At 48.0% G+C, this 26,047-nt stretch overlaps 1 protein-coding gene across 1 annotated transcript; it reads left to right on the top strand.

Annotated features, from left to right (window-relative positions):
* The first annotated feature begins 7,299 nt into the window (after positions 1-7,299).
* Positions 7,300-18,125, top strand: LOC147005521 (methanethiol oxidase-like). The gene is made up of 12 exons (XM_085835685.1): positions 7,300-7,419; positions 10,388-10,444; positions 10,586-10,698; positions 10,902-11,087; positions 11,616-11,736; positions 13,419-13,601; positions 13,836-14,014; positions 16,158-16,236; positions 16,319-16,440; positions 17,205-17,297; positions 17,441-17,559; positions 17,773-18,125. Exons 1-12 carry the CDS (start codon positions 7,416-7,418, stop codon positions 17,933-17,935), a joined length of 1,419 nt encoding a protein of 472 aa, XP_085691811.1. The 5' UTR covers positions 7,300-7,415; the 3' UTR covers positions 17,936-18,125.
* The last annotated feature ends 7,922 nt before the right edge of the window (positions 18,126-26,047 follow it).

The raw sequence follows: 26,047 nt of genomic DNA, 5'->3' as shown, positions 1-26,047 counted from the left end.
GTTAACTTAGAATGAATGGAGAACAGACTTACTTGTGAAAGACAGAGGGAAATTTGAGAATAGAGCAATTGGGTTTTTTCACCCCTTTTTGCGTTGTGCTGGATTTTAAACTCAGAGCCTCAGGCATGGTATGTCCCACCACTGGGCTGCACTTCCAGCCAATAATTACTTTTACTTGCTTTTTTTTTTTTTTTTTTTTGCGTCTAATGTGTATGTGTGTGCACATTCATGTGTGTGAACATGGGTGGTTTGGTGTCATGGAACATTTTTGGAAGTCAGGGGACAACCTTGGGTATCAGTCTTCAGCTTGCCCCTCGTTTGACAGGGTCTCTAGTTTTTAGGTGCCTAGAGCTCTCCTGTCTCCACCCAACATCTCTCCTCCGGGGCACTGGAAATGCAGATACACACAACTGCTCCTGGCTTCACGCATGTTTTGGGTATTCAAACCTAGGTCCTCTCACACGTATGACAAGGTTTCACCAAACTGACCCATCTCCCCAGCCCAACAACTGCTTTTTAAAACACCGAACACCGGAGCCTAATCGTGAGGCCACAGCCCCCACTCAGCTCTGCTCGATATGAGGCAAGTTCTGATTAAAAAAAAAAAAAAAAAAAAGCTATGGTGCACCATGAGGAATTTAAAGAGTTGCCCCAGAGATAAGATTGCAGCCCAGAGGTGAAAGGAAGCTGCCCTAAACGCAAAGAAAGAAACTAGAGATGCTGAGTTTGAAGCACCAGAAATAGCCAGATAGGATGGTACTTGTAAGTATTTGGAGATAGGAACACTGTCCTGTGGTTGCTCTCCCAATCAGCTCTCCACAGGAGCCTGGTGTTATCCTGAGCACCAGGGTGTGAACTCATTCTTGTTCAGAAAAAAACACGAGGTAAACTGTGGGGAAACCAGTTCAAATGTAAGACAAAGAAACATGCTGCCTTCCACTGAGTTTGCCCAGGGCTGTGCTTGAGCTAACTGTTGAGAGCCTGGCCTGGCCTGGCCTGGTGTCAGCCACATTGGGCAACAGGTTTAGTCTCCAGTGCTCCCTTCCTCTGAGGGTGTGTACTTGGTCCTTTCATATGAGGAAAAATGAATAGAACACAATCCAAAACTCTGCATAGCTGGGAAAGATCTCAACCTGTGCAGCCAGGCCTGCCTCAAGCCTCTGCACGCTGTGTCTTCATGTTCCAGATATTCTGCACATACGAACCTTCTCACACTTTACATATGAGATGACCCTGCGGAATAGGGCACGCTACACTGTCTTAGATACACTTATTATGCTGTAATGAAACACTATGGCAGAAAGCAAGCTGGGGAGGAAAGGGTTTAGTTAGGTTACTATCTTGACTATAATCCATTGAAGGAAGCCAAGGCAGGAACTCACACAGGACAGGAACCTGAAGGCAGGAGTTGATGTGAGGCCATGGAGGGGTGATGCTTGCTGGCTTGCTCCTCATGGCTTGCTCAGCCTGCTTTTTTATAGCACCCAGGATCTCCAGGCCAGGAAAGTTGCCACACACAATAACCATCAATCACTAATTAAGAAAATGCCCTACAGGGTTGCCTATAGGCCAATCTTATGAAGGCAACCCCTCCTCTCTGATGACTCTGGCTTGGGTCAAGATGACATAAAACTAGTCATATCCTGCCTTTATTTATATTTTTCCCTTAATGCTTTTATTTGAATTTTTCCTTATAAAAGGACCACGTGCTTATTTAAAACACACACACACAAAGTATATAAAATGACAATGGGAACCCCTCCCCTCCTTCATCTGCTCAGGGTAGGTGACAACAGGTACCACTGAGGCTGTAAATCTCCCCAGTTGCTCTGCTGCAGGGACAGGGTCTGCCCAGGCCTCACTGTTCCACCAAGAAGACCTCCTTTCTCAGTCCTGTACACAGCCACTTCTTCACTTCGGTTCCCTCACAGAGAACCAGGCTGTCTGTCCTGGGACTTCTAAGAAATGAACCCCCATAGTCTTAGTATTCTTTCAGGATCTTCCACCTCCCAGGCTCCCTTTCCCCTCAAGACAGAAAAAAAGCGAAGGAAACACAGAGATCTCGGCCGGGCTGCAAGAACTGTGTGTCCTGGGTTAGGGAGGCTGTTAAGCCTCCTGCTCTGCATCTCCCAGTGGCCTTGACCCTGTCTGGGCCCTTCACCTCCTCACAGGCACCAAGAGGATGGTCTGTCCTAAAGACTAGATAGATGTACTGATGCAAGCCAATTACTCGTTTTTCCCTCCCTATATCTTGTCTTTTGTGGGTGTCTATGCACCTGTGTGGTCCTGTGTGCACCTGGGTATGCAGGTGCAGTGCACAGAAGTTGACCTTGGCTTTTTGTGCTAGTGCTGAGGACCAAACTCGGATCCTCACTCTTACAAGATGCCTTGCTCATTTCCTGTTGTGACAAAAATACTCTAACAAAAGCAATTGAAGAATGGGAGGGTTGGGCTGGAGAGATGGCTCAGCAGTTAGAAGCACTGACTGTTTTTCCAGAGGTCCTGAGTTCAATTCCCAGCAACCATATGGTGGCTCACAACCATCTGTAATGGGATCTGATGTCCTTTTCTGGTGTGTCTGAAGACAGTGATGGTGTACACTCACATATAAAGAAAAAACTGGAAGAACTGTTCTGGGGAGAAGGCTCAGCTGCTAAGAGCACCTGTGGGCCTGAGTTCAGTTCCCAGAATGTACATGCAGGCTCACAGCTCTCTGTAATTCCAGTGCTAGGGGACTGACACCCTCGTATAGACATACATACAGGCAAAATACCAATGCACATGAAATATAAATAAATCAAGCTAGGCGGTTGTAGCTCATGTCTTTAGCCCCAGTACTTAAGAGGCAGACAGGTGGATCTCTGAGTTTGAGGCCAGCCTAGTTAGTCTACAGCGTGAATACACAGAGAACCCCTGACTCAGAAATTAATTAATTAGCTAATAATTTAAAAAGAGCAAGAGAGGGACAGGTGGTGACAGTGCATGCTTTTAGTTCCAGCAGTTGGGAGGCAGAGACAGGTGGATCTTTGGATTCAAGGCCAGTCTGGTGTACAGAGAGAATTCCAGGACAACCAGAAGTACACAGAAGAACCCTGTCTCAAACAAGAAGAAGAAGAAGCAAACGACATAAAACAAAAAGGGAGGGCTGGGGCTGGGGCTGGGGCTGGGGCTGGGGCTGGGGCTAGGGAGATAACAGCAGTTAAAAGCACTTACTGTTTTTGCAGAGGACCTGGGTTCCACTCCCAGCACCCACATGGTGGTTCACAGCCATCTGCAACTCCAGTTCTAGGGGTCCAATATTCTCTTCTGGCTTCCTTGGGCACTAGACATACACCTGGTGCAAAATAATTGCAGACAAATATTCATACATATAAATCTTTAAAGAAACCCGGCAGGGAGTCAAAGAGGCAGACCTTGAAGCACCTCCTCACAGTGCACCTGTGTTCAGGGAGACTCGGGAGCCGGAAGCTTGCCGCTAGCCTTCTCCATTTTATTCAGCCTAGGACCCAATTGAGAAAAAACAGGCAAAGAGACAAAAGCATCCTTCTTCCCTGGCCTGACATAGGCATGCAGCAGAAAGCCTGGCCCAGATGAGCACTGGGTCTTCCTGCCTCAAAGATCTGGATTAGAAGTGGATCTTCCCGCTTAAAATTATGCCCCCCCCCACAAAAAAACAAAAAACAAAACAAAACAAAAAACCTCACAGGTGTGCTTCTCCATTTTTGGGTTTTAGTTAATTCCAGATGTAGTCAAGTTGACAGCCAAGAACAGCCATCAGAATCTGAGACTTTGAATTCATGATTCTTATATGGCAGCCTCCAGTGACACAGAATTGCAGGCTTAACCACCAGGCACGGTTTTGTTTGTTTGTTTGTTTGTTTGTTTGTTTGTTTTTTGTCTTCTCACTTTAAGGTTTTTGTTTTGTTTTGTTTTGTTTTGTTTTGTTTTGTTTTTCGAGACAGGGTTTCTCTGTATAGCCCTGGCTGTCCTGGAACTCACTTTGTAGACCAGGCTGGCCTCGAACTCAGAAATCCGCCTGCCTCTGCCTCCCGAGTGCTGGGATTAAAGGCGTGCGCCACCACGCCCGGCTTTAAGTTATTTTTGAGCACCAGTTCCAGTGTCTCCCTCCCTTCTCTTCACTGGGTTTAATTTTTTTTTTTCACCATCCTCCCATCTTGCCCATCTCAAAGCCTGTTAAGTGGGCCCAAGGAGGGTGGCTGAAGATGAGTGTAAGAAGGTGCCCAGGTAGCAGCCTGACCTCCTGTGGCATGCCCTGTGTCAGGGCCTCCACTTCTGTTCTCAGAGCCCAGGGCCGAAGTTCACAAGCAATATTAACCAGACACTAGATCCTCTGTCTCCTCCGTAGTAGCTGCCATGGCCTGGGCTTAGAAATAACAGCAACAAATGCAGGCCCCGCCCCCTGGTCCTCCAAGCCCATTGCTGTGGTCCGGTATTGGCTGGCTGGCAGCAAACGGGGTTAGCTTTGGGGATGTCCTTGCTACCACCACTGGCTGTGAATACCATAGTTGGCTTCTGGCTAGAGAAGGGCAAGCTAGATTGGGGAGTGAGCCCTTCGGCTCCTGAGAAGGACTGGCAGCAGCTGCTGCTGGGAGTGGGAAGAGTTCCTTCCAGCCCCACTCTGGAAGCCCAAGGCCCTGGGGTGGTTCTGTCCATAGCTGGCTTCTCTCCCTGGACTGGATTGGACAACTTCTCCCTAAAACAGCTTCATTAGCTCTGAAGCAAGATGTCAGTGAGAAAAACAGCAGACAGAAGTTAGGGGTGCTATGGAGAAACTGCCAAGACCAGCCAGGTCAGAGTGCAGGGCCAGGAATGAGCTCCTTGTCAAAACAGACTCAAGGACAAACAAAACTCGCCAGTGCCTCCTTTGGATTTATTGATTTAGGAGGGCAAGTAAGGGAGCAGCCTCAGAGCAGATGCACACACTGGGCCAGCTTTGCAGCCTCAGGGCAGATACACACACTAGACCATCTTTGCAGCCCCAGGGCAGCTGCACACACTAGGTCAGCTTTGCAGCCTCAGGGAAGATGCACACACTGGGCCAGCTTTGTTGGCTGGCTGATGGTGGACAGTGAAGAAGATACCACAGCAAGCCAAGAGATTCATTTTTGTTGATTAATTTTCTCTACCCCCTTAAATCATTTTAAAAATATATTTATTTAACCCGTATGTGTGTGCCTGAGCTTATGGATGTACACCATGTGCCCATGGAGGCCAGAAGAGGGCATTAGATTTCCTGGAATTTGCATTGCTTGTGAGCCACCCATTTTTGGGTGCTGGGAACTGAACCTATGTCTTCTGCAAGAGCAGCAAATGCTTTTAAACACTGAGCTAAATGTATCTCCAGCCCCCACTTACATCGTTTTCAGTGAACTTTTGTAAACTCCAGGTTTAGAAGCTTATGCCTTGAATCCACAGAAGGTCTAGCTTGGCATTTACTGTGTAGACCAGGCTGGCCTCTGACTCCATGTCGAGATTACAGGAGTGTGCTACCAAAACTTGGCTGGGGAACTTTATGATAGGGAAATGACCTTTCTGACAGGCTTCTGAAGGAAGGTGACCAGTGCACTGAGCCCTGTTTTGCACAAACACACACACACACCCTGCAACACACACCTTCCTTTCTTCCCTTCCACAAAATGCATTTACATCTGATACTCTACACAGTGAGTTAATCCAGAGAAACTCCTCTCAGGCTGGGCTAGCTTCTTCCTTCAGAAGTAAAAGGTGGCTTACAATGTGTCACGTGAGCTCCAGCCCTGCCACCAGAGGCCTGCCTTCTATCATAACTGTACCTAAGGCAATTTCTTCTGGTGGTTATCTTGAGCCCATGTTACCCATTTCCCTATTCAATGAGAGCCTCACTCAGAGCTTTTATCTAAGATGAAAGTAGTGTCTACCAACAGTTGGATTCCCTGAAGTGTGTGGACAGGAGCCTTCCCTGGGCAAGCACCTCACGCTGAGGACAGTGGCAGCCCCTGCTCCATGGTAGAGACGGTTACATAGTCCTCCTGCTGAGTCCTTCAAACCCACACTTTCCTAGGTGAAGGGCAGCACTGCACGGAGGTTAACAGGATCAGGCCTCAGCCTAGCTTTGAGGAGCCCTGTTAATGGGCCTCAGTGAGAGAGGATATGTCTAATCCTGTTGGGACTAGATGTCCCAGGATGGGGTGACCCAAGGTGGGGGGGAGGAAGTAACAGGGGGAGGTATTTATCAGGGCAGGACTGGGCAGGACTGGGTGGAGAGGAGGGGGAAGGGGGCTTCAATCCGGATGCAAAGTGAATAAAAATAAATAAATTACTGAAAAAAAGAAAGAGTTCTTCAGCAAGCAATGATTTACTGGTGTATATTACAGCCACAGGCTTAATAACCTGAGCAGACACTCTTCAAGCTAGAGGACCCACCCCAAGACAAGCAGTGCCCCTGAACATTTTCTGTCGCCACCCAATTGGGGACAGTTGGCCTCCTCTCTGACCCTGCATCCAACCCCTCAGGGCAGCAGACTCTGTGGCAGGGGAAGGTAGTTCACTTTCACCTTTTGAGGTTTATGAGGGTAACTGGCAGTAATAGCAAGCACTAGGCTTTCTCCCACTTCAAAGCTCAAGGCTAATGAGTGGTTCTGGGGAAAGTGGGACCTAGGCTCACCCCTCAGCCTTGGCTCTGTGGGCAGCTGCTGTGGAAAGGCCTGGGGGAGGGGTCTCGGTGATCAGAACTGTTTTTTTGGAGCATGAATGTCTAGAAGAAGAGGACAATCTTCAGATAAGGCTGGCTTTTGATGCAGCAGTGGGAACAAACAGGTCCTCAGTCCTGGGTACCCTGAAATGTCCACGGGCATGGCCAGACACATAAACGAGCGTTTGAAGGCACAGGAACATGTGAATGCATACATATAAACACTCCTCTCACACAGTTCCTGCTCACATGGGCACACACAAGCATATACACGTCCAGGCAGAAGCACATACAAATTCATATCCATGCATACACAAACATAAAGGCACATGCATAGGAACCCACAGGAGAAGGCTACACAGGCACACAAACTTAATACAGACCCAGGTACCCACTAATGGCCCAGATGTTTTTTGCATGTGTATATACACGTACACATGTGCACACATGTGCACAAGTGTGCGTGCGTGCGTGCACACACACACCCTGTAATTTGAACAGCCAGGCCACTTGACAGCTTCCTGGCTAGCTGCCCTTTATAGTTTACCCTGGAAGGCAGCCAGGTCCCTCCCCTTGCTCCACCTCTCCCCCAATTGGTTGCATAAATTCCCTCCCTTTGCCCCTTGCCTGTGCAGTCTGCACTTATTACCAGCATTGGTCTCTGCTGAGCCTCTGCTCATTCCTGGCAAATCCTGCAGGACCCGAGTGTCAGCCAGCCAGCAGCATGGGTAAGGAAAAGGGTCTCAAACCATGTGTAGGCTGCCCTTAGTTTGGAGGGTCCTCCTCCTACCAGGAAATGGCCGGGAACTGTGGGGAGGACAGTGACGAAAGAGTTGGACTCTTGTTCCTACCCTACAGGCATGCGCATAGCAGCTCAAGTGAAAGCTTCATGCACACTATTTTTCAGCCTAGCCTAAATTCTAAGGAACAGAAAGGGACCGCCAGAAATGGTGGTTTGTGAATCCTACCCAACCTCGGTAGGGGAAGGGGCAGGGGCAGTGCAGCTTGTCACCCTAGTAAATTCTGGTTTTAGCAGGGGGTCAATGGGTTGGGGGGGGTGTTACAAAAGAACAATCATCACACTCTGGATCTCTCAAGCTGCTTCATATCACCAGTCACCGGGGGAAGTCAGGGGCAGCCACACTAGCGCACTGAGGGCCTGATTCTGTGTTCTCCCAAGTCCCACAGCCCTCTTATCCTGTGAGTTCCTGGGTATCCGTCTGAGAGCCTGGGTTTGGGAAGGAAAATTGAGGCCCTGCTCCCCTTATTGCTGGCTCTTCCCAAGGCTAGTAGAAAGACCAGTGGCCATCCTGGCACAGAAAACCCACTTGAACTTTGCCTGGGTTCCCCAAACTCAAAATGGCATAGATCTTGCTTAAAATGCTTAAGACTGGAGGATGCCACACAGAGAAAGATGGTGCCCCAGGCGACCTAGCAGCCTGGACCAAGCCTTGGGTGGCAGGAAAAACCTCCTCTTCTTAAAGATGTTTGATTTTATGAACATTTCTGTATACTCATGTGTAGCACATACGTATCTAGTGTCAACCAGGGCCAGAAGAAGGTGTCAGACTGTTCTGAGTTCCATGGGTGTGTTCTTCATCCCGGAGCCATCTCTTGAGCCCTAGAACAGCATTTGTTGTTGTTTTTGTTGTTGTTAGAGTTCTTTGTTTGTGGTTGGTTGGTTGGTTGGTTTCTGAGACAGGGTCTCACTATGTAGCTCTGGCTGATCTGGAACTCACTGTATGTAGATCAGGCTGACAGAGATCCTCTGGCCTCTGCCTCTTGAGTGCTGGGCTTCAAGTGTTGCATCCCTTTAAGTCAGTGTGTGGCAGCTCATGCCTGTCACCTCAGTGCTAAGGAGACTGAGGCAGAAGGAATTTGGGGAGATCGGGCTCCCCGACTCCAACGCTGTAACTGCTTCCCTACTTCATATACCTTCTCGATGTGGATCTCCCAGCTGCAGAAGAGGCTGCTCTGGCCTTGAGGCTTCCTTATCATTTCCTTACATGTTTACTTGATGTTGTCTGCATAGGTGTTTGGCTTGCATTTATGTGCACCATATATGTACCTTTATGTGTGTGAGGCCAGAGAGGGTGTTGGATCTCCTGGAAGTGGAGTTACAGTTCTTTTTTTTTTCCAAGACAGGGTTTCTCTGTATAGCCCTGGCTGTCCTGGAACTCACTCTGTAGACCAGGCTGGCCTTGAACTCAGAAATCTGCCTGCCTCTGCCTCCTGAGTGCTGGGATTAAAGGCGTGCACCACCACGCCCAGCTGGAGTTACAGTTTTTAACCACCATGTGGATGCTGTGAATCAAATCTGGGTTCTTCATAAGAGCAGTCATTGCTCTTAACCTGAACCATGTCTCTAACCTCTCTCTGGCCTGCTTGTGGACCTGGGTCAGGGCAGGGGGCAGAGCACAGTCCTGTGAGCTCCACTTCAGAATTTCTTTCAACCTACATGAGCCTGTTCAACCTCCACAGTCTGGCCCACACTCAAAAAGCTGGAATCTTGGCAACTGTCTTGTCAGACTGTAGGGTCCGGAAGGGCCTCTCCCTACAGCTGTGGTCACTAGGAAAATAGAAAGAAGTCTAAGGACACACAGCTGGCATAAGTCTTGACCAACACACACACTCACTGGGGTTGGATTGATTGTGTAATCCTGAGTGTGACCAGCAACCCGGCTCAGGACCCCAGCTGGATGGAGGAAGTTCCTGGGTCCTGCTCTGGCTGAATTTGGTGGAAGATGCAGCCTTCCCATTCTTGAAGGCTGCTCCTCAGAATAGACCTCAGAAGGCTGCCTACCTGGTTTAGGTCTCACAGAGGCCCCTCCGGGATTTTGTTTAATCATGTTGAACCAAAAGCCTTTCAATGCTAGGCAAGTGCTCTATCACTGAGCAGCTTCCCTTGGTGGGTCATTTGATTTTAAGATTTAGTTTGTGAGTGGTGTGTGTGTGTGTGTGTGTGTGTGTGTGTGTGTGTATGCCCTTGTGAGTGGTGCAGCCCTCAGAGGTCAGAGGCATCTGACCTCCCCAGAGCTGAACTCTGTGCTTGCTGGTAACTGGGGATTGAACTGCTGAGCCTCCCCAACTCACTTTTGCTTTTTTGAGACAGGGTCTTTCTATGTAACCCTGACTGTCCCAAAACTATGTAGACCAGGCTGGCCTTGAACTTGCAGATCTCCACCTGCCTCTGCTTGCTGGGATTAAAAGCATTAAAGGCATGAGCCCTGAATCAGTTTTTGCTATATAGCAAGGCTAGTCTTGAACTCATGCTCCTCCTGCTTCTGCCTCCCTATAGCCGTGTGCCCATCCCCCTGTGGTGCTCTCACTTATCTCTTCTTCACATACAAACTGGAAACCGAGTTACATAATTTGCCCAAGTTCTGCCCAAGACTGGCCAGGTAGGCTACGGCAGGAATCGAAGTCAATGTTATGATTACTGAGGACACAGGCTCTGCCTCACCTCCTCCAGTCCACTTCCAGGTCATGTGGTTCCACTCTTCAACTTCACCCTCATCAGAGATGGGGGACTGGGTTGGGGGATGGGTTGGGGGTACTGGGCCAAAGTGATGGGGCTGAAGTAGGGACCTGGGGCACCAGTGAATCTGCCTTGCCTGCCAGATGTGTCAGGCTGCATAAAGAGAGAATCACACTCCAAAGCAGGCCCCAGCCAACGTGTTCCCATTATTTCTACAGCTACAAAATGCACAAAGTGTGGTCCAGGTTACCCCACCCCTGTGGAGGCCATGAAAGGTAATTGCGAATCTAAGGGCCAGCGTCCCTCTGCAGACCCCAGGGTAGGGTTGGGGGACTGCAGATCTACCTTTACCCCTCTGATCCTCCCTGAGCTGCCTCTGCCTGGTGGATTACCACAACCTGCTTTCTACTTTCCAGGACCCCGAGAGGAGATTGTCTACGTGGCCTGCATTTACCGGAACACAGGCACTGAAGCCCCAGATTATTTGGCCACTGTGGATGTAGACCCTAAGTCTCCCCACTATAGCCAGGTGAGGTGAAGCATGGTCACTAGTGTCCCTGAGACTCCCACCACAGCCCCGGTTCCCTACCTCCACCCTCCTTTGTCCTCATGGTAATGGAAGCTATTCATTGCACAGGGTGCTGAACTGAAACCCTATCTATGCCTAGTCAAAAATGAGTCTGTAAAGGCAGGACCTGGGCAATCAGCACTTCCTGTCCCTCTCCATCCTAGGTCATCCACAGGTTGCCCATGCCCTACCTGAAAGACGAGCTGCACCACTCAGGATGGAACACCTGCAGCAGCTGCTTTGGGGACAGCACGAAGTCACGCAACAAGCTGATACTGCCTGGTCTCATGTCCTCCCGCATCTACGTGGTGGATGTGGGCTCTGAGCCTCGTGCCCCGAAGTTGCACAAGGCATGTCCTCTGTCCTTGTGACTAGCTGTCTCCAGATTTGACACAGGGTCTGGCTCAGCAGCAGGGATGAAGGGCACACTTCAGAGGGCTCCTGAGCTGGCACCATCAAGCAAGTTTCAAGCATGGGCTGGGATGCCAGGAGAGGAGGTTTCTTCTTTGAGCATGGTGTCAGAGCCAGCTAGCTCAGGGCTTCCTCTCAACACGTCATTGGATATCCATCCTCTGCACCAGATGCTCAGAGCTGACTGCTGAGGGTACAGAGCTAACAGTGGCCTGGGATGGGGCCCCAGGAGATGGGAGTGCCTTCAAGAGGGACGAGGGAATGTCAATGCTCTCTGACTGAAGACTTACTGGTGGTTTCTCTGCCTCTTCCTTGCTGGTCTCCGAGTTACCAGACTGAATCTGTGCTGTCTTCCCTCAGGGAGAGGAAAAGGAGGCAGGGCCCACAGACAAAGCAGGGAGAATGACAGCAGGTAGTGGAGACTCCTGGCTCTGTAAAGTTCTGACCCTATTCCTCACCTTCTCCAGGTCATTGAAGCCAGTGAAATCCAAGCCAAGTGCAACGTGAGCAGTTTGCACACCAGCCACTGCCTGGCCAGCGGAGAAGTCATGATTAACACCTTGGGGGATCTCCAGGGCAATGGCAAAGGTACCTGCTGGCACTGTGGACTTGTAAAATCTCAGCAGCTAAGAAGTGCGGAAGGCATCCCTCTGTGTGGGGAACAGAACCAAAGCCTGGGGAGCAATAGAGTGAGACACCAGGGGGAACTGGCTGAGTCTTATCCAGCATCTAACATGTCAGCGAGTGACATCAGTTGTTTCAATTATTACTACAGTGATGAGGCTGAGCCTGGTCGTGTGGGGTATAAGTTCAGCTATTTTCTAGGTCATAGCAGAAAGATCACAAGTTCAAGGCCTGCCTGGAAAACTTAGCAAGACTTTGTCTCAAAATACAAATAAAAGAAGGTTGGAGTTATAACCCAGTGGTAGAGCACTTGTCTACATTCTTGAAGTCCCAGTTTCAACCATCAGTACACACACACACACACACACACACACACACACACACACAGGATGATCTGTAACTGCATGGTCAGGAGTCTGCCATAAGGATGTAAACTTGCATGTGAAGTTAGAAGTACCTATGTAACATAACTCTGGCCTTTGTGAATTCATGAACAACCCTCACAGCCCTTGTCTTACGGGTTGTTTTGTTGGTTTTTGTGTGTGTGTGTGTGTGGTTTTTGTTTGGTTGTTTGGGTTTTTTGTTGTTGTTGTTGTGTGTGGGGGGGTTGTTTGTTTTTTTGGTTTGTTTTAGTTTTTAATATAACTGGGCATATGATGCACACATTTAGTCTCAGCATTTGGGAGGCAGAGGCAGGAAGAACTCTGTGAGTTTAAGGTCAGTCTGGTCTACATAGTGAGTTCTAGGTCAGCTACATGGAGAAATCAGGTCTCAAGAAAGAGGGAGAGGGCTGGAGAGATGGCTCAGCGGTTAAGAGCACTGACCCGCTCTTCCGAAGGTCCTGAGTTCAAATTCCAGCAACCACATGGTGGCTCACAACCATCCATAATGAGATCTGATGCCCCCTTCTGGGGTGTCTGAAGACAGCTACAGTGTACTTACATATAATAAATAATTAAATAAATCGAAAGAAAGAAAGAAAGAAAGAAAGAAAGAAAGAAAGAAAGAAAGAAAGAAAGAAAGAAAGAAAGGGAAGGAAGGAAGGAAGAAAGAAAGAAAGAAAGAAAGAAAGAAAGAAAGAAAGAAAGAAAGAAGAAGGGAGGGAGAGAAGAGGGGGGAGGGTGAAAGGGAAGGAGGGAAGAAAATTGAATGCACAAAGGATAGCTGGCTGGAAGGAACTGGAGCTTTGCCTGTAGCTGCTTGAGATTCTTTTTTTTTTGTTGTTTTGTTTGTTTGTTTGTTTGTTTGTTTCGAGCAGGGTTTTTCTGTAGAGCCCTGAATGTCCTGGAACTCACTTTGTAGACCAGGTTGGCCTCGAACTCAGAAATCTGCCTGCCTCTGCCTCCCAAGTGCTGGAATTAAAGGTGAGCGCCACCACTGCCTGGCACTGCTTGGGATTCTTACTGGACCAACAAGGCTTAGACTCTGAGAAGAACCCATAGTGGTTGTTTCCCATCCACTGTCAGGTGCAGGAACATCCATTTTAGAGATGGCAGGGGTCAGGGAGGCCCTTACTCTGTACTCTTCTAGCAGCTTCACCCTTCTCTTAGAGGGCTTGGGAAAATGTTCTCCCTCTGAACAGACAGGGAACGGTGGGAAAGAGTGATGGCCCACCACTTCTACATAAGCCCCTTTTCCCTGCTCAGGGAGTTTTGTCCTGCTGGATGGGGAGACCTTCGAGGTGAAAGGGACATGGGAGAAGCCTGGGGATGCAGCTCCACTGGGCTACGACTTCTGGTACCAGCCTCGACACAATGTCATGGTCAGCACTGAATGGGCAGCTCCCAATGTCTTCAAAGATGGCTTCAACCCGGCTCATGTGGAGGCTGGTGAGAATCACCCTAAGGGCAGGCAGGGGTCCACAGCCCCTTGGTCCACAGCCTCTGCTTTCAGCTCTCTACCCTACAGCAGATCTGCACTTGTCTTGCTTAGGATGCTCAGATCTGCTCAGGAGTCCTCTGTGCCCATTCCAGCTCCCCATCCTAGCTGGCACCCTGCCCCGGCCCATGCCCTCCCACCCTGACCTGAGCCCAGCCTCTGGTCCCTGTCCCCTCCCTGCTCAGGGCTGTACGGGAGCCGCATATTTGTGTGGGACTGGCAGCGCCATGAGATTATCCAGACCCTGCAAATGAAAGATGGGCTGATACCCCTGGAGATCCGCTTCCTGCACGACCCAACTGCCACCCAGGGTTTTGTAGGCTGTGCCCTCAGCTCCAACATCCAGCGCTTCTACAAGAATGAGGTAACTTTGACCCCTGCCTTCCACCCCACCCCCAACACTCAGCTATGAGAGTCTCTCTCACAAGGACCTCCTCCCAGACTTCAGTGTCCATGGTTCTTGGCCCCACCAGCCAAGGCTTCCCCAGGAAGCAATGCTGCCTGCTATCTGTGCTGGGCTAATTTCTACCTTGCCTGAGTCTGTCTTCTGTTGCTGTAACTCAGCAACTGAGTGTCATACGCAGAATAAGGAATAGAGGTTTATGTAGCTCATAGGTCTGAGGCTAGGCCCTCCAAGGTTGAGGAATAGCATCTGGTAAAAGCTCTCATTGGGAACTCTGCCTCTAGGGACTTTACTGGATGAGAGAGCCATCTGCAAGTAACAAATTGGCTTTGTTGATTGATTCATTTTCAAGACAACCATAAACATTCTCATGGGTGAATCCATCTTCTGTGAGCTCTGACTTAATTAAGTAAAGGTCCCAACTAGTCACCAGGTGGTGAGTGGTATTGAACCCCAGCACTTGGGGGAGCAGAAGTAGGTGAAGCTTTGTGGGGGCCAACCTTGTCTACGTAACAAGTTCCAGACCACCCAAGCCCACATAGTGAAACCATGCCTCATGAGACAAACAGAAGCTGGAGAACTGGCTCATCAGTAAGCATCTGCCACTCTTCTGGGGGACCTGGCTTCCATCCCCAGAATTCACATGTGGCTGACAACTGCCTGTAACTCCAGTTCCAGGCAATCTGAGTTCTCCTCTGGCCTCTGCAGGCACCAGGAAGGTATGTGGTGCACAGATATAGATGTAGGCAAAATACTCCTGTATATAGAACAAAGTAAAAGCAAATTAAGTTAAAAACAAACAATAACTAAAACAAAGAGGTCCCAGCTACCCAGTTAAAATGTAACCTTAGCACTTGGGAGGTGGAGGCAGGAGAATTGCAAGTCCAAAAAATAAAAAGACACAATTAAGGTCTCACCTCTTAATTCCTCACAGTGGTAATTAAATTTCACCATGACTTTTGGTAGGGATACTCGAAACCTAACTGGCCATATTGATAAATTCATTCAAAACCTAAGGCTGGACACCTGGGATCCCAGCCCTTGGAAAGTGGAGGCAGGGGGACCAGGAGTTCAAGACCAGCCTCAGCTACAAAGTGTCTGAGGTCAGCTTGGGCTACATGAAACTGTCTCAAAAAGGAAAAAATAAAAATCTACTTAGCGAGTGAAAGGAACGGAATTGACTCAAAACACAACAAGATGGAGTTCTCAGCACTAAAGAGATTTATTTGCCCCGGAGGGACAAAGAGCAGGGACAAAAATACAAAGGCAGAAGATAGAGGGCTTGGTGGAACATTCTTTTAATCCCAGTACTCCAGAGGCAGAGGCAGGGAGATCTCTGAGTTCAAGGCCAGCCTGGTCTATTGATCCAGTTCCAGGACAGCTAAGGCTACAAAGAAAAACCCTAATCAAAAAAAAAACAAAACAAAAAACAAAAAACAAAACAAAACAAAGAAAAAAAAAAGACAAAAAAAAAAAAAAAAGAGGAGGGAAGGGACAGAAAAAGGGATGGAGGAAAAGGGGTAGGATGAGGGAGATGAGGGAGAAGAGGGATAGGAACAAGGGAGAGAACAGGGATATCTGCCATGGAGGGACAAAGGACTGCCTCTGGATAGAGAGGAGACAGATGTAGCCCGTAGGCAAATGGCAGATTATAAAGGTAAAAGAGAAACCTCTTGTTAGGATGAGTTGGTTCATTTTAATTAGGCATGTTAATTAGGTGACCAAGGGGGCCTTTGATGTCTGGACTTCAATACTTTGATAGCTGGACCTTTGTGGTCAGCCTCAGGAGGCGGAAGTGTCCAAAGGACGGAATAGGCCTTGGTGACTAGCTTTAGGAATGTAATTGAATACTTTTTAGCAAGAAGAAGGGTGAAAGGTGAAACCTGTTGGCGCCATGTTTGCCATGCTCTGACCTGCTAGAGCCCTTCAGTGGGCATCTGTGTTAGACACTCTGACAGGGATTGGTGATGCCATGGTGAGGCAGTCAAGCTCTTTGCCCTCCTGGCTGAGGTCCCCTTCCCTGCAAGCCAGGAGAACCAGCATTTCTTCCCCCCCCCCCCGTCCCCAGTTCTGATAAGTACCTTCTCTCCTTTCCCCAATGTAGGAAGGCACTTGGTCAGTGGAGAAGGTGATCCAAGTGCCCTCCAAGAAAGTGAAGGGCTGGATGTTGCCAGAAATGCCTGGTGAGTGCCCACTAGAGAAAGCAGGTTGATTCCTGGCCTGGGAAGAGAGACAGACTCCTTACAGCCCCTCAATCCTGCTTAGGTTTGATCACCGACATCCTGCTGTCCCTGGATGACCGTTTCCTTTACTTCAGCAACTGGCTGCATGGGGACATTCGGCAGTATGACATCTCTAATCCACAGAAGCCTCGCCTCACTGGGCAGGTAGAGGCACTAGCAAAAGCTGCTGGGGGCTGATAAGGAAAGAGCAGGAAACGCAAAACTGTGGGCAAAGGGATAGGCCCAGGACTGGAGAGCCATGGCTGAACACAGGGACTGTGTCTGACAAGAAAGGGATGGTCTCTGGGTATGAAGGAGCATACCTTTAAGGCCAGCCCTAGAGAAATAGGTGGATCTCTGTGAGTTCAAGACCAGCCTGGATTACATAGTGAATTTCAGGCCAGCTAGAGTTACACAGTGAGATGGTCTCTTAAACAAAACACACACACACACATGGGAAGAGATTCTAATGAGGCAATGTCCACACCCATATGAGTTACTCTTGTTACTGTGATTAAATACTCGACCAAAACAAAGGAAGGAAAGGTTTATTCTACCATGGTCAGAAGGTGTGCTGATAAAGTGTATTTTACAGGAGGCATGAGTTGATTGCTGGTACTCACCTGTCTTCTCCTTTTTGACAGTCTAGAATCCCTGTCCACGGGCTGGTGCCACTCACATTCAGGGTGGATCATCCCTTCTAGTTACACCTCTCTATAATGCCCCACAAACAGCCCAGAGTGTGTGTGGTGGGGTGTGTGTGTGTATGTATGTGTGTGTGTACGTGTGTGTGCACATATGTGTGTATGTATGTGTGTGTGTGTGGTGGTGGGGGTTTGCTGACTCTAAAACTCAGTGAGTTTGGATCATGAAGATGATCACTACATCTGTAACCGTTGTCCCCCTTTCCCTCTGAACCCTGCTTCCAGATATTCCTTGGAGGCAGCATTGTTAGAGGAGGCTCTGTGCAAGTGCTGGAGGACCAAGAGTTACCCTGTCAGCCGGAGCCCCTAGTGGTCAAGGTGAGAACTTCTCCCTGCTCCCTCAGAGTCATGCTCAAGAAATGTCTGGTTGGATGCTTTGGGATCCAGCTGGTATGCCAAGGGGCACCAGTTGCTTAGGCCATTTGGGGGTTACTTAGAGTCTGACCTCTTGTTTCCCCAAGGGAAAACGAATTCCTGGAGGCCCTCAGATGATCCAGCTCAGCTTAGATGGCAAGCGTCTTTACGCCACTTCATCACTGTACAGCACCTGGGACAAGCAGTTTTACCCTGACCTCATTAGGTGAGAAGCAGTGTGGGGGCTCATTTCTCCAACTGTCTTCTCCCACAAGCATCACTTGGCCTTCTGAAGACTCCTCAGGAACTCCATCTGTACCCCACCATACAGATGGCCCACGGACCCTGTCCCATCCCCAGGAACCAACTATACTCACAGAATCCTGGGGTGTGGGGTTGGCTACATACAACTTCTAGCTTACCTCTTCTTCTCTTCCAGGGAAGGCTCCGTGATGCTTCAAATTGATGTAGACACAGTAAATGGAGGGCTGAAGTTGAACCCCAACTTTCTGGTGGACTTTGGGAAGGAGCCCCGAGGGCCAGCACTGGCTCACGAGCTTCGTTACCCAGGGGGTGACTGCAGTTCTGACATCTGGATCTGAAGGCTGGCACTAGGGCCCCCCCTCCACATTCTGAGCCTGCCTGGCTTCACTCTGCTCTCAGCCCCAACTCTCCAAGGCCACTCTGAGACCAGCGAGATCTGTAGAGCAGCACCTCTGTACGGTTGCTTGTTGTTTGTGCTTTTCTTAAGTGAGCTCCTGGAAGCACCAAGAAATAAAATGCTGAAACTTCTCTCAGATCACCCTGTGATGGAGGGGGAGTGGGTTGGGTCCTCTGCCATGGCCAGTTTCTTGTGTAAAGAAGCCCTGAAGAGGACTTCAGGGGGTTGTGGTGACGAGTGTATGCCAGTGACTCCAGCATGAGTCCAATGCTGTCAAACATTTCTGTTCTGTGGCCATATATAACCATTTAGGGGGAGGATTGCCACAGGAAACCTGGGTGAGCAAGTCAATCAATATTTTAAGACTATTTTGGCATATGTATATGGTGTGTGTGTGTGTGTATGGGTATGGTATGGAAGTGTGTCACTGTATGGGTAAGCCTCGAGGTCTCCCATGCTCAGGCTCCACTCAGTGTGAAAGATAGTCTTCTCCTGGCTGCCTTTGAATCAAGATGTAGAACTCTCAACTCCTTCTCTAGCACCGTGTCTGCCTGCATCCAGCCATGTTTATAATGGACTAAACCTCTGAAACTGCATGCCAGCCCCAATTGCATGTTTTCCTTTATAAGAGTTGCCTTGGGCCAGTCAGTGGTGGTGCACGTCTTTAGTCCCAGCACTTGGGAGGCAGAGACAGGTGGATTTCTAAGTTTGAGGCCAGCCTGGTCTACAGTGTGAGTTCCAGGACAGCCAGAGCTACACAGAGAAACCGTTTTCAAAAACCAAAACCAAAAAAAAAAAAAAAAAAGAGTTGCCTTGGAGATGTTAATGTCACATGAAATCCTATCTTTCACATGCCTTAGGTAACATCCTGTTAAAACATCTGGACTTCTTTTTTTTTTTTTTTTTTTTTTTTAAAGATTTATTTATTGATTATATGTAAATACACTGTAGCTGTCTTCAGACACTCCAGAAGAGGGCGCCAGATCTCATTACGGATGGTTGTGAGCCACCATGTGGTTGCTGGGATTTGAACTCTGGACCTTCGGAAGAGCAGTCGGGTGCTCTTACCCACTGAGCCATCTCACCAGCCCCACATCTGGACTTCTTGATCTTTATGGAAATATTCCTTTTTATGAAACATGTTTGCATTTTTACATCCTTTTGACATGATTTTCTTCTACTTAGTGGTTTTCGTTCCTTTTCTTTTTGTTTTGTTTTGTCTTGTTTTGTTTTCAAAGTTTTTTTTTTTTTTTTTTTTTTTTTTTCTGTACAGCACTAGCTATCCTGGAACTCACTCTGTAGACCACGGTAGCCTCAAACTCAAGAGATCCACCTGCCTCTGCCTCCCAAGGGCTGGGATTAAAGGTGTGTGTCACCACTGCCCCCAAGGGTTTTCTTTCCTTCTTAAGGACAAAAGACACAGGAGCATTATTGATTTGCTTCCTGTGGTGAGAACTTTTGCCTTGAAATGGGACTGTATTATCTCTGTCCTTCTAATGTTTGACTTGGGAAACCAGTGAGTTTCCTAAGCTCCCTTATGGAACATGGGTGAAGGGTTACCGACAGGTGTGTGGGTGACCCAAAAGGCGCTGTACTGAAAGTCTTCACCCACTATATATAATGGCTTCCCCACTGCTGCATAGGTGAAGCCCCCTCCCCCCGCCCAGTCTTCCCAGTCTATATATTTTAGCTTCTCTCTAAGACCTTGAAACCACATGCAATTAGGGAAGAATTGCATACAATGGGCTGGATACTCAGGTGAGGGTCCAATGACTCTCCTTAAGCCCCTTGTTCTAAGAAGGAACCAGCCTAGATGTGACAATTTTTATTAACTGTGTGTGTGTGCCTGTGAGTGAAGAGGCCAGTAGAGACCAGAGATGTGAGATCCCACTAGAGCTGGGGATACAGGTGTTGTGAGCTGCCTGATGTGAGTGCTGAGAACTGAACCTGAGCTACCTCTCCAGTCCCCAGGTGAGGATCCTTTATAAGCAGATACACCTGGTCTTATGAAGTGTCTGTGTGTCTGTGTATGAATATAATCAAACCATGTCTGGAACTCTCAAATACTAAATCTTTAAAAACATGGTGCTAGAGTTGTTGAGGTTTTGTTTTGTTTTGTTTTTTTAAGCAGAGGGGCCTCTCCATCCTCTCCATGTCCCGACAAAGAACAGTCTTCTACTTTGTTATTATTGTTGCTACTGCTGATTTGGTGCCCATAGTCTGGAGAACACAGACCACAACAATCTTAAAGAACCTGGAGATGGATGGCACTGGCCTGTTATTTTCCTTAGCCTTTCTATGTCACTGTAACTGCAAAGTAAAAGCAACAGCAAGCAAACCCAGAGGAAAAGCTGAGGGCAAGCATGGAACAGAGCAGTCTCAGGAAGGGAAGGAATAGTCTATCAGAGAAAAACAGGCTTGGAGATACCCGGCGGAAAGAACAGGCATTGCGGTGCAGCAGAGCCCGAATTTCCAGCCTCCGCCCGAGGAGATGGATCTTTCTGCCTCGAGCTGTTGTAGCTGCCCACTTAACAGTAGTTTGGCCAGCATTTGGGAGGCAGAGGCAGGCAGATTTCTGAGTTCGAGACCAGCCTGGTCTACAGAGTAAGTTCCAGGACAGCCAGGACTACAGAGAAACCCTGTCTTGAAAAAACAAAAAACGAGAGAGAGAAAGAGAGAGAGAGAGAGAGAGAGACCCACAACCATCTGTAACGGGATTTGATGCCCTCTCCTGGTGTGTCTGAAGAGAGCAATAGTGTGCTTTTATACATAAAATAAATGAATATTTTTTAAAATGACAGAGAAAGATCAGAAAGTATGCCATTCATGGTGGCATATGACTGTAATCCTGCCACTTGGGTGATGCAGAAAGGAAGATCAGGAGAAGGCATAGAGTTCTAGGTTAACTTGGGCTATGCAAGACTTGTCTCCAAATAAAAGAATAACATTTTTGAATAATAAAAGGATAACCAGAGCATATATGCATCGCAACATCTAGATGCAACAGAAATTACACAATACCACCTAAAATATCCTTGATAGAAAAATTAAGATAAGCTGATGACACCTCTAGATTTCTTTTTTTTTAATGTAGTTTTTTTTCTTTTTTTTTTTTTTAAAGATTTATTTATTTATTATATGTAAGTACACTGTAGCTGTCTTCAGACACTCCAGAAGAGGGCGCCAGATCTCATTACGGATGGTTGTGAGCCACCATGTGGTTGCTGGGATTTGAACTCTGGACCTTTGGAAGAGCAGTCGGGTGCTCTTACCCACTGAGCCATCTCACCAGCCCCACCTCTAGATTTCAATGGGGCTCCGGAGAAAGACAGGGATAGGAGAACGAGCCTCAGAAAACTATGCAGTCTCTATTTTGCAGTTCCTGGCTTTGGTAACACTGACATCAAAGAATGGAGTTAGTAGTGTTCCTTCACCTTGTATTTTTGTTTGTTTTTTGAGACAGGGTCTCTTCATGAAGCCCTGTTTGTCCTAGAACTCACTCTGTATGCCAGGCTGGACCTCAAACTCACAGTTCTGCTTGCTTTTGCCTCCTGCATGCTGGGACTAAAGGCATCCTCCGTCACCCCCCACCCCCCGACTTCACCTTCTAACCTTCTATGTGTAGCCTTGGCTGTCCTGGAACTCACTGTGCAGACTAAGCTGGCCTTGAACTCGGAAATCTGCCTGCCTCTGACTTAGGAGTGCTGGGTAAAAGAGGCACGCCCCACCACTGCCCTTAAAGGAAAGGCTTTTATAAACAGCTTCCATCTCAATGTTTGTAGGATGTGATAATTTTATTACAGGGCTTAATCTTAGTAGATAATGTGAGTTGAGAACACCTTTTATTTCTTCTGAGTTATGCAGCTTTTCAGAGTTTAATCTTTCACAGTAATTTCTAATGATGTTCTGAATTTCATTGGAGTCCATTGTAGTGACACCCTTTGACCTCTGATTTTATTGTGTCTCTTCTTTCTTCTTGTTAGATTAGCTAAAAGTTGCTTATCTTACTAACTTAAAAAAAAAAAAAAAAAAAGCCAGGCGTGGTGGCGCACGCCTTTAATCCCAGCACTCGGGAGGCAGAGGCAGGCGGATTTCTGAGTTCGAGGCCAGCCTGGTCTACAAAGTGAGTTCCAGGACAGACAGGGCTACACAGAGAAACCCTGTCTGGAAAGACAAAACAAAAAAGAAAGCAGTCCCAGGGAGTACAACCCTGCTGGAGGTATTATGACACCCGACCTCAAATTATACCATAGAGCGATAGTGACAAAGACAGCCTGGTCCTGGCAGGAAATAGGCAGTAGACCAATAGTCTACTGCTTGGTAAGATTATATGGATAGCTGATTGCCTAAGCTACTGAATAGAAGGAAAAAGCCAGGGGAATATGCCCAGTATCAAAGGTGAAATTACATGGTACTAAGCCCATTTCATGTGCTTTCTCTTTGATGTCTGGCACTGCCTAAGATGTTTATGGTATCTATCACCTTTGTAGGAGCACCCCAGACTCCAGCACAGCCGTGGTTATTTCTCTGATATTCCTGCAGTGGCTTACTCCCACTGAGATAAGATCTGCAGCGCTGGGGATGGATGCAGCCACTGGTATAGAACACTTGGTGAGCACACAGGAGGCCCTGAGGTTCATCCCAGCAACGAATGAACCTGTCACGGTGGTACATAACTGTAATTCCAGAACACAGGAAATGGAGGCAGGAGGGTCAGAAATCTAAGGTCATCTTCAGCTAAATAGGAAGTCAGAGGTCAGCCTGGCCAGAGATTCCATCAACGGGAAGGAAGGAAGGAAGGAAGGAAGGAAGGAAGGAAGGAAGGAAGGAAGGAAGGAAGGAAGGAAGGAAGGGAGGGAGGGAGGGAGGGAGGAAAGAAGGAAAGAAGGAAGGGGAAAAGGAAAAGGAGAGGAGGGAGGGAGGAAGGAAGAGAGGGAAAGAGGAAAGAAGAGAGGGAGAGAGAGAGGTCAGCCTATAATTAATCTAAGAGACAGTAAGCCCTTTCCCACTTCCTATATCAAAACACAACTTTTGATTGATCTTTGTTGTTTGGGTTTTTTTTTTTAAAGATTTATTTATTTTATGTGAGTACACTGTTGCTCTCTTCAGACAGACCAGAAGAGAACATCAGATCCCATTACAGATGGTTGTGAGCCACCATGTGGTTGCTGGGATTTGAACTCAGGACCTCTGGAAGAGGAGTCAGTGCTCTCAACTGCTGAACCATCTCTCCAGCCAGATCTTTGTTGTTTTGTTTGAGGCTTTCTGTGTGTCTGTTTTTAAGATGGGGGTCTAATGTAGTCTGGGCTGGCCTTAAAATGGCTATGTAGCTGAGGAGAACCCAGAACTCCTGATCTCCAATTCCTGGGATGGGACAGGCCTGAGTCCCCATACCTGGCTCTCGATTAATCTTTGTATCATTGTCTGCATACAAACAGGGTGGTGGCTTTATGATGTGTTAACTTAGAATGAATGGAGAACAGACTTACTTGTGAAAGACAGAGGGAAATTTGAGAATAGAGCAATTGGGTTTTTTCACCCCTTTTTGCGTTGTGCTGGATTTTAAACTCAGAGCCTCAGGCATGGTATGTCCCACCACTGGGCTGCACTTCCAGCCAATAATTACTTTTACTTGCTTTTTTTTTTTTTTTTTTGCGTCTAATGTGTATGTGTGTGCACATTCATGTGTGTGAACATGGGTGGTTTGGTGTCATGGAACATTTTTGGAAGTCAGGGGACAACCTTGGGTATCAGTCTTCAGCTTGCCCCTCGTTTGACAGGGTCTCTAGTTTTTAGGTGCCTAGAGCTCTCCTGTCTCCACCCAACATCTCTCCTCCGGGGCACTGGAAATGCAGATACACACAACTGCTCCTGGCTTCACGCATGTTTTGGGTATTCAAACCTAGGTCCTCTCACACGTATGACAAGGTTTCACCAAACTGACCCATCTCCCCAGCCCAACAACTGCTTTTTAAAACACCGAACACCGGAGCCTAATCGTGAGGCCACAGCCCCCACTCAGCTCTGCTCGATATGAGGCAAGTTCTGATTAAAAAAAAAAAAAAAAAAAGCTATGGTGCACCATGAGGAATTTAAAGAGTTGCCCCAGAGATAAGATTGCAGCCCAGAGGTGAAAGGAAGCTGCCCTAAACGCAAAGAAAGAAACTAGAGATGCTGAGTTTGAAGCACCAGAAATAGCCAGATAGGATGGTACTTGTAAGTATTTGGAGATAGAAACACTGTCCTGTGGTTGCTCTCCCAATCAGCTCTCCACAGGAGCCTGGTGTTATCCTGAGCACCAGGGTGTGAACTCATTCTTGTTCAGAAAAAAACACGAGGTAAATTGTGGGGAAACCAGTTCAAATGTAAGACAAAGAAACATGCTGCCTTCCACTGAGTTTGCCCAGGGCTGTGCTTGAGCTAACTGTTGAGAGCCTGGCCTGGCCTGGCCTGGTGTCAGCCACATTGGGCAACAGGTTTAGTCTCCAGTGCTCCCTTCCTCTGAGGGTGTGTACTTGGTCCTTTCATATGAGGAAAAATGAATAGAACACAATCCAAAACTCTGCATAGCTGGGAAAGATCTCAACCTGTGCAGCCAGGCCTGCCTCAAGCCTCTGCACGCTGTGTCTTCATGTTCCAGATATTCTGCACATACGAACCTTCTCACACTTTACATATGAGATGACCCTGCGGAATAGGGCACGCTACACTGTCTTAGATACACTTATTATGCTGTAATGAAACACTATGGCAGAAAGCAAGCTGGGGAGGAAAGGGTTTAGTTAGGTTACTATCTTGACTATAATCCATTGAAGGAAGCCAAGGCAGGAACTCACACAGGACAGGAACCTGAAGGCAGGAGTTGATGTGAGGCCATGGAGGGGTGATGCTTGCTGGCTTGCTCCTCATGGCTTGCTCAGCCTGCTTTTTTATAGCACCCAGGATCTCCAGGCCAGGAAAGTTGCCACACACAATAACCATCAATCACTAATTAAGAAAATGCCCTACAGGGTTGCCTATAGGCCAATCTTATGAAGGCAACCCCTCCTCTCTGATGACTCTGGCTTGGGTCAAGATGACATAAAACTAGTCATATCCTGCCTTTATTTATATTTTTCCCTTAATGCTTTTATTTGAATTTTTCCTTATAAAAGGACCACGTGCTTATTTAAAACACACACACACAAAGTATATAAAATGACAATGGGAACCCCTCCCCTCCTTCATCTGCTCAGGGTAGGTGACAACAGGTACCACTGAGGCTGTAAATCTCCCCAGTTGCTCTGCTGCAGGGACAGGGTCTGCCCAGGCCTCACTGTTCCACCAAGAAGACCTCCTTTCTCAGTCCTGTACACAGCCACTTCTTCACTTCGGTTCCCTCACAGAGAACCAGGCTGTCTGTCCTGGGACTTCTAAGAAATGAACCCCCATAGTCTTAGTATTCTTTCAGGATCTTCCACCTCCCAGGCTCCCTTTCCCCTCAAGACAGAAAAAAAGCGAAGGAAACACAGAGATCTCGGCCGGGCTGCAAGAACTGTGTGTCCTGGGTTAGGGAGGCTGTTAAGCCTCCTGCTCTGCATCTTCCAGTGGCCTTGACCCTGTCTGGGCCCTTCACCTCCTCACAGGCACCAAGAGGATGGTCTGTCCTAAAGACTAGATAGATGTACTGATGCAAGCCAATTACTCGTTTTTCCCTCCCTATATCTTGTCTTTTGTGGGTAAGTGTCTATGCACCTGTGTGGTCCTGTGTGCACCTGGGTATGCAGGTGCAGTGCACAGAAGTTGACCTTGGCTTTTTGTGCTAGTGCTGAGGACCAAACTCGGATCCTCACTCTTACAAGATGCCTTACTCATTTCCTGTTGTGACAAAAATACTCTAACAAAAGCAATTGAAGAATGGGAGGGTTGGGCTGGAGAGATGGCTCAGCAGTTAGAAGCACTGACTGTTTTTCCAGAGGTCCTGAGTTCAATTCCCAGCAACCATATGGTGGCTCACAACCATCTGTAATGGGATCTGATGTCCTTTTCTGGTGTGTCTGAAGACAGTGATGGT

The sequence above is a fragment of the Mus caroli genome, unplaced genomic scaffold, assembly GCF_978045245.1.
Source record: "Mus caroli unplaced genomic scaffold, Mus_caroli_1 scaffold_3, whole genome shotgun sequence".
NCBI classification, from domain to species: Eukaryota; Metazoa; Chordata; class Mammalia; order Rodentia; family Muridae; genus Mus; species Mus caroli.
Note: the sequence above shows the minus strand (reverse complement) of the source record. Positions and strands in the feature narration are given on the sequence as shown.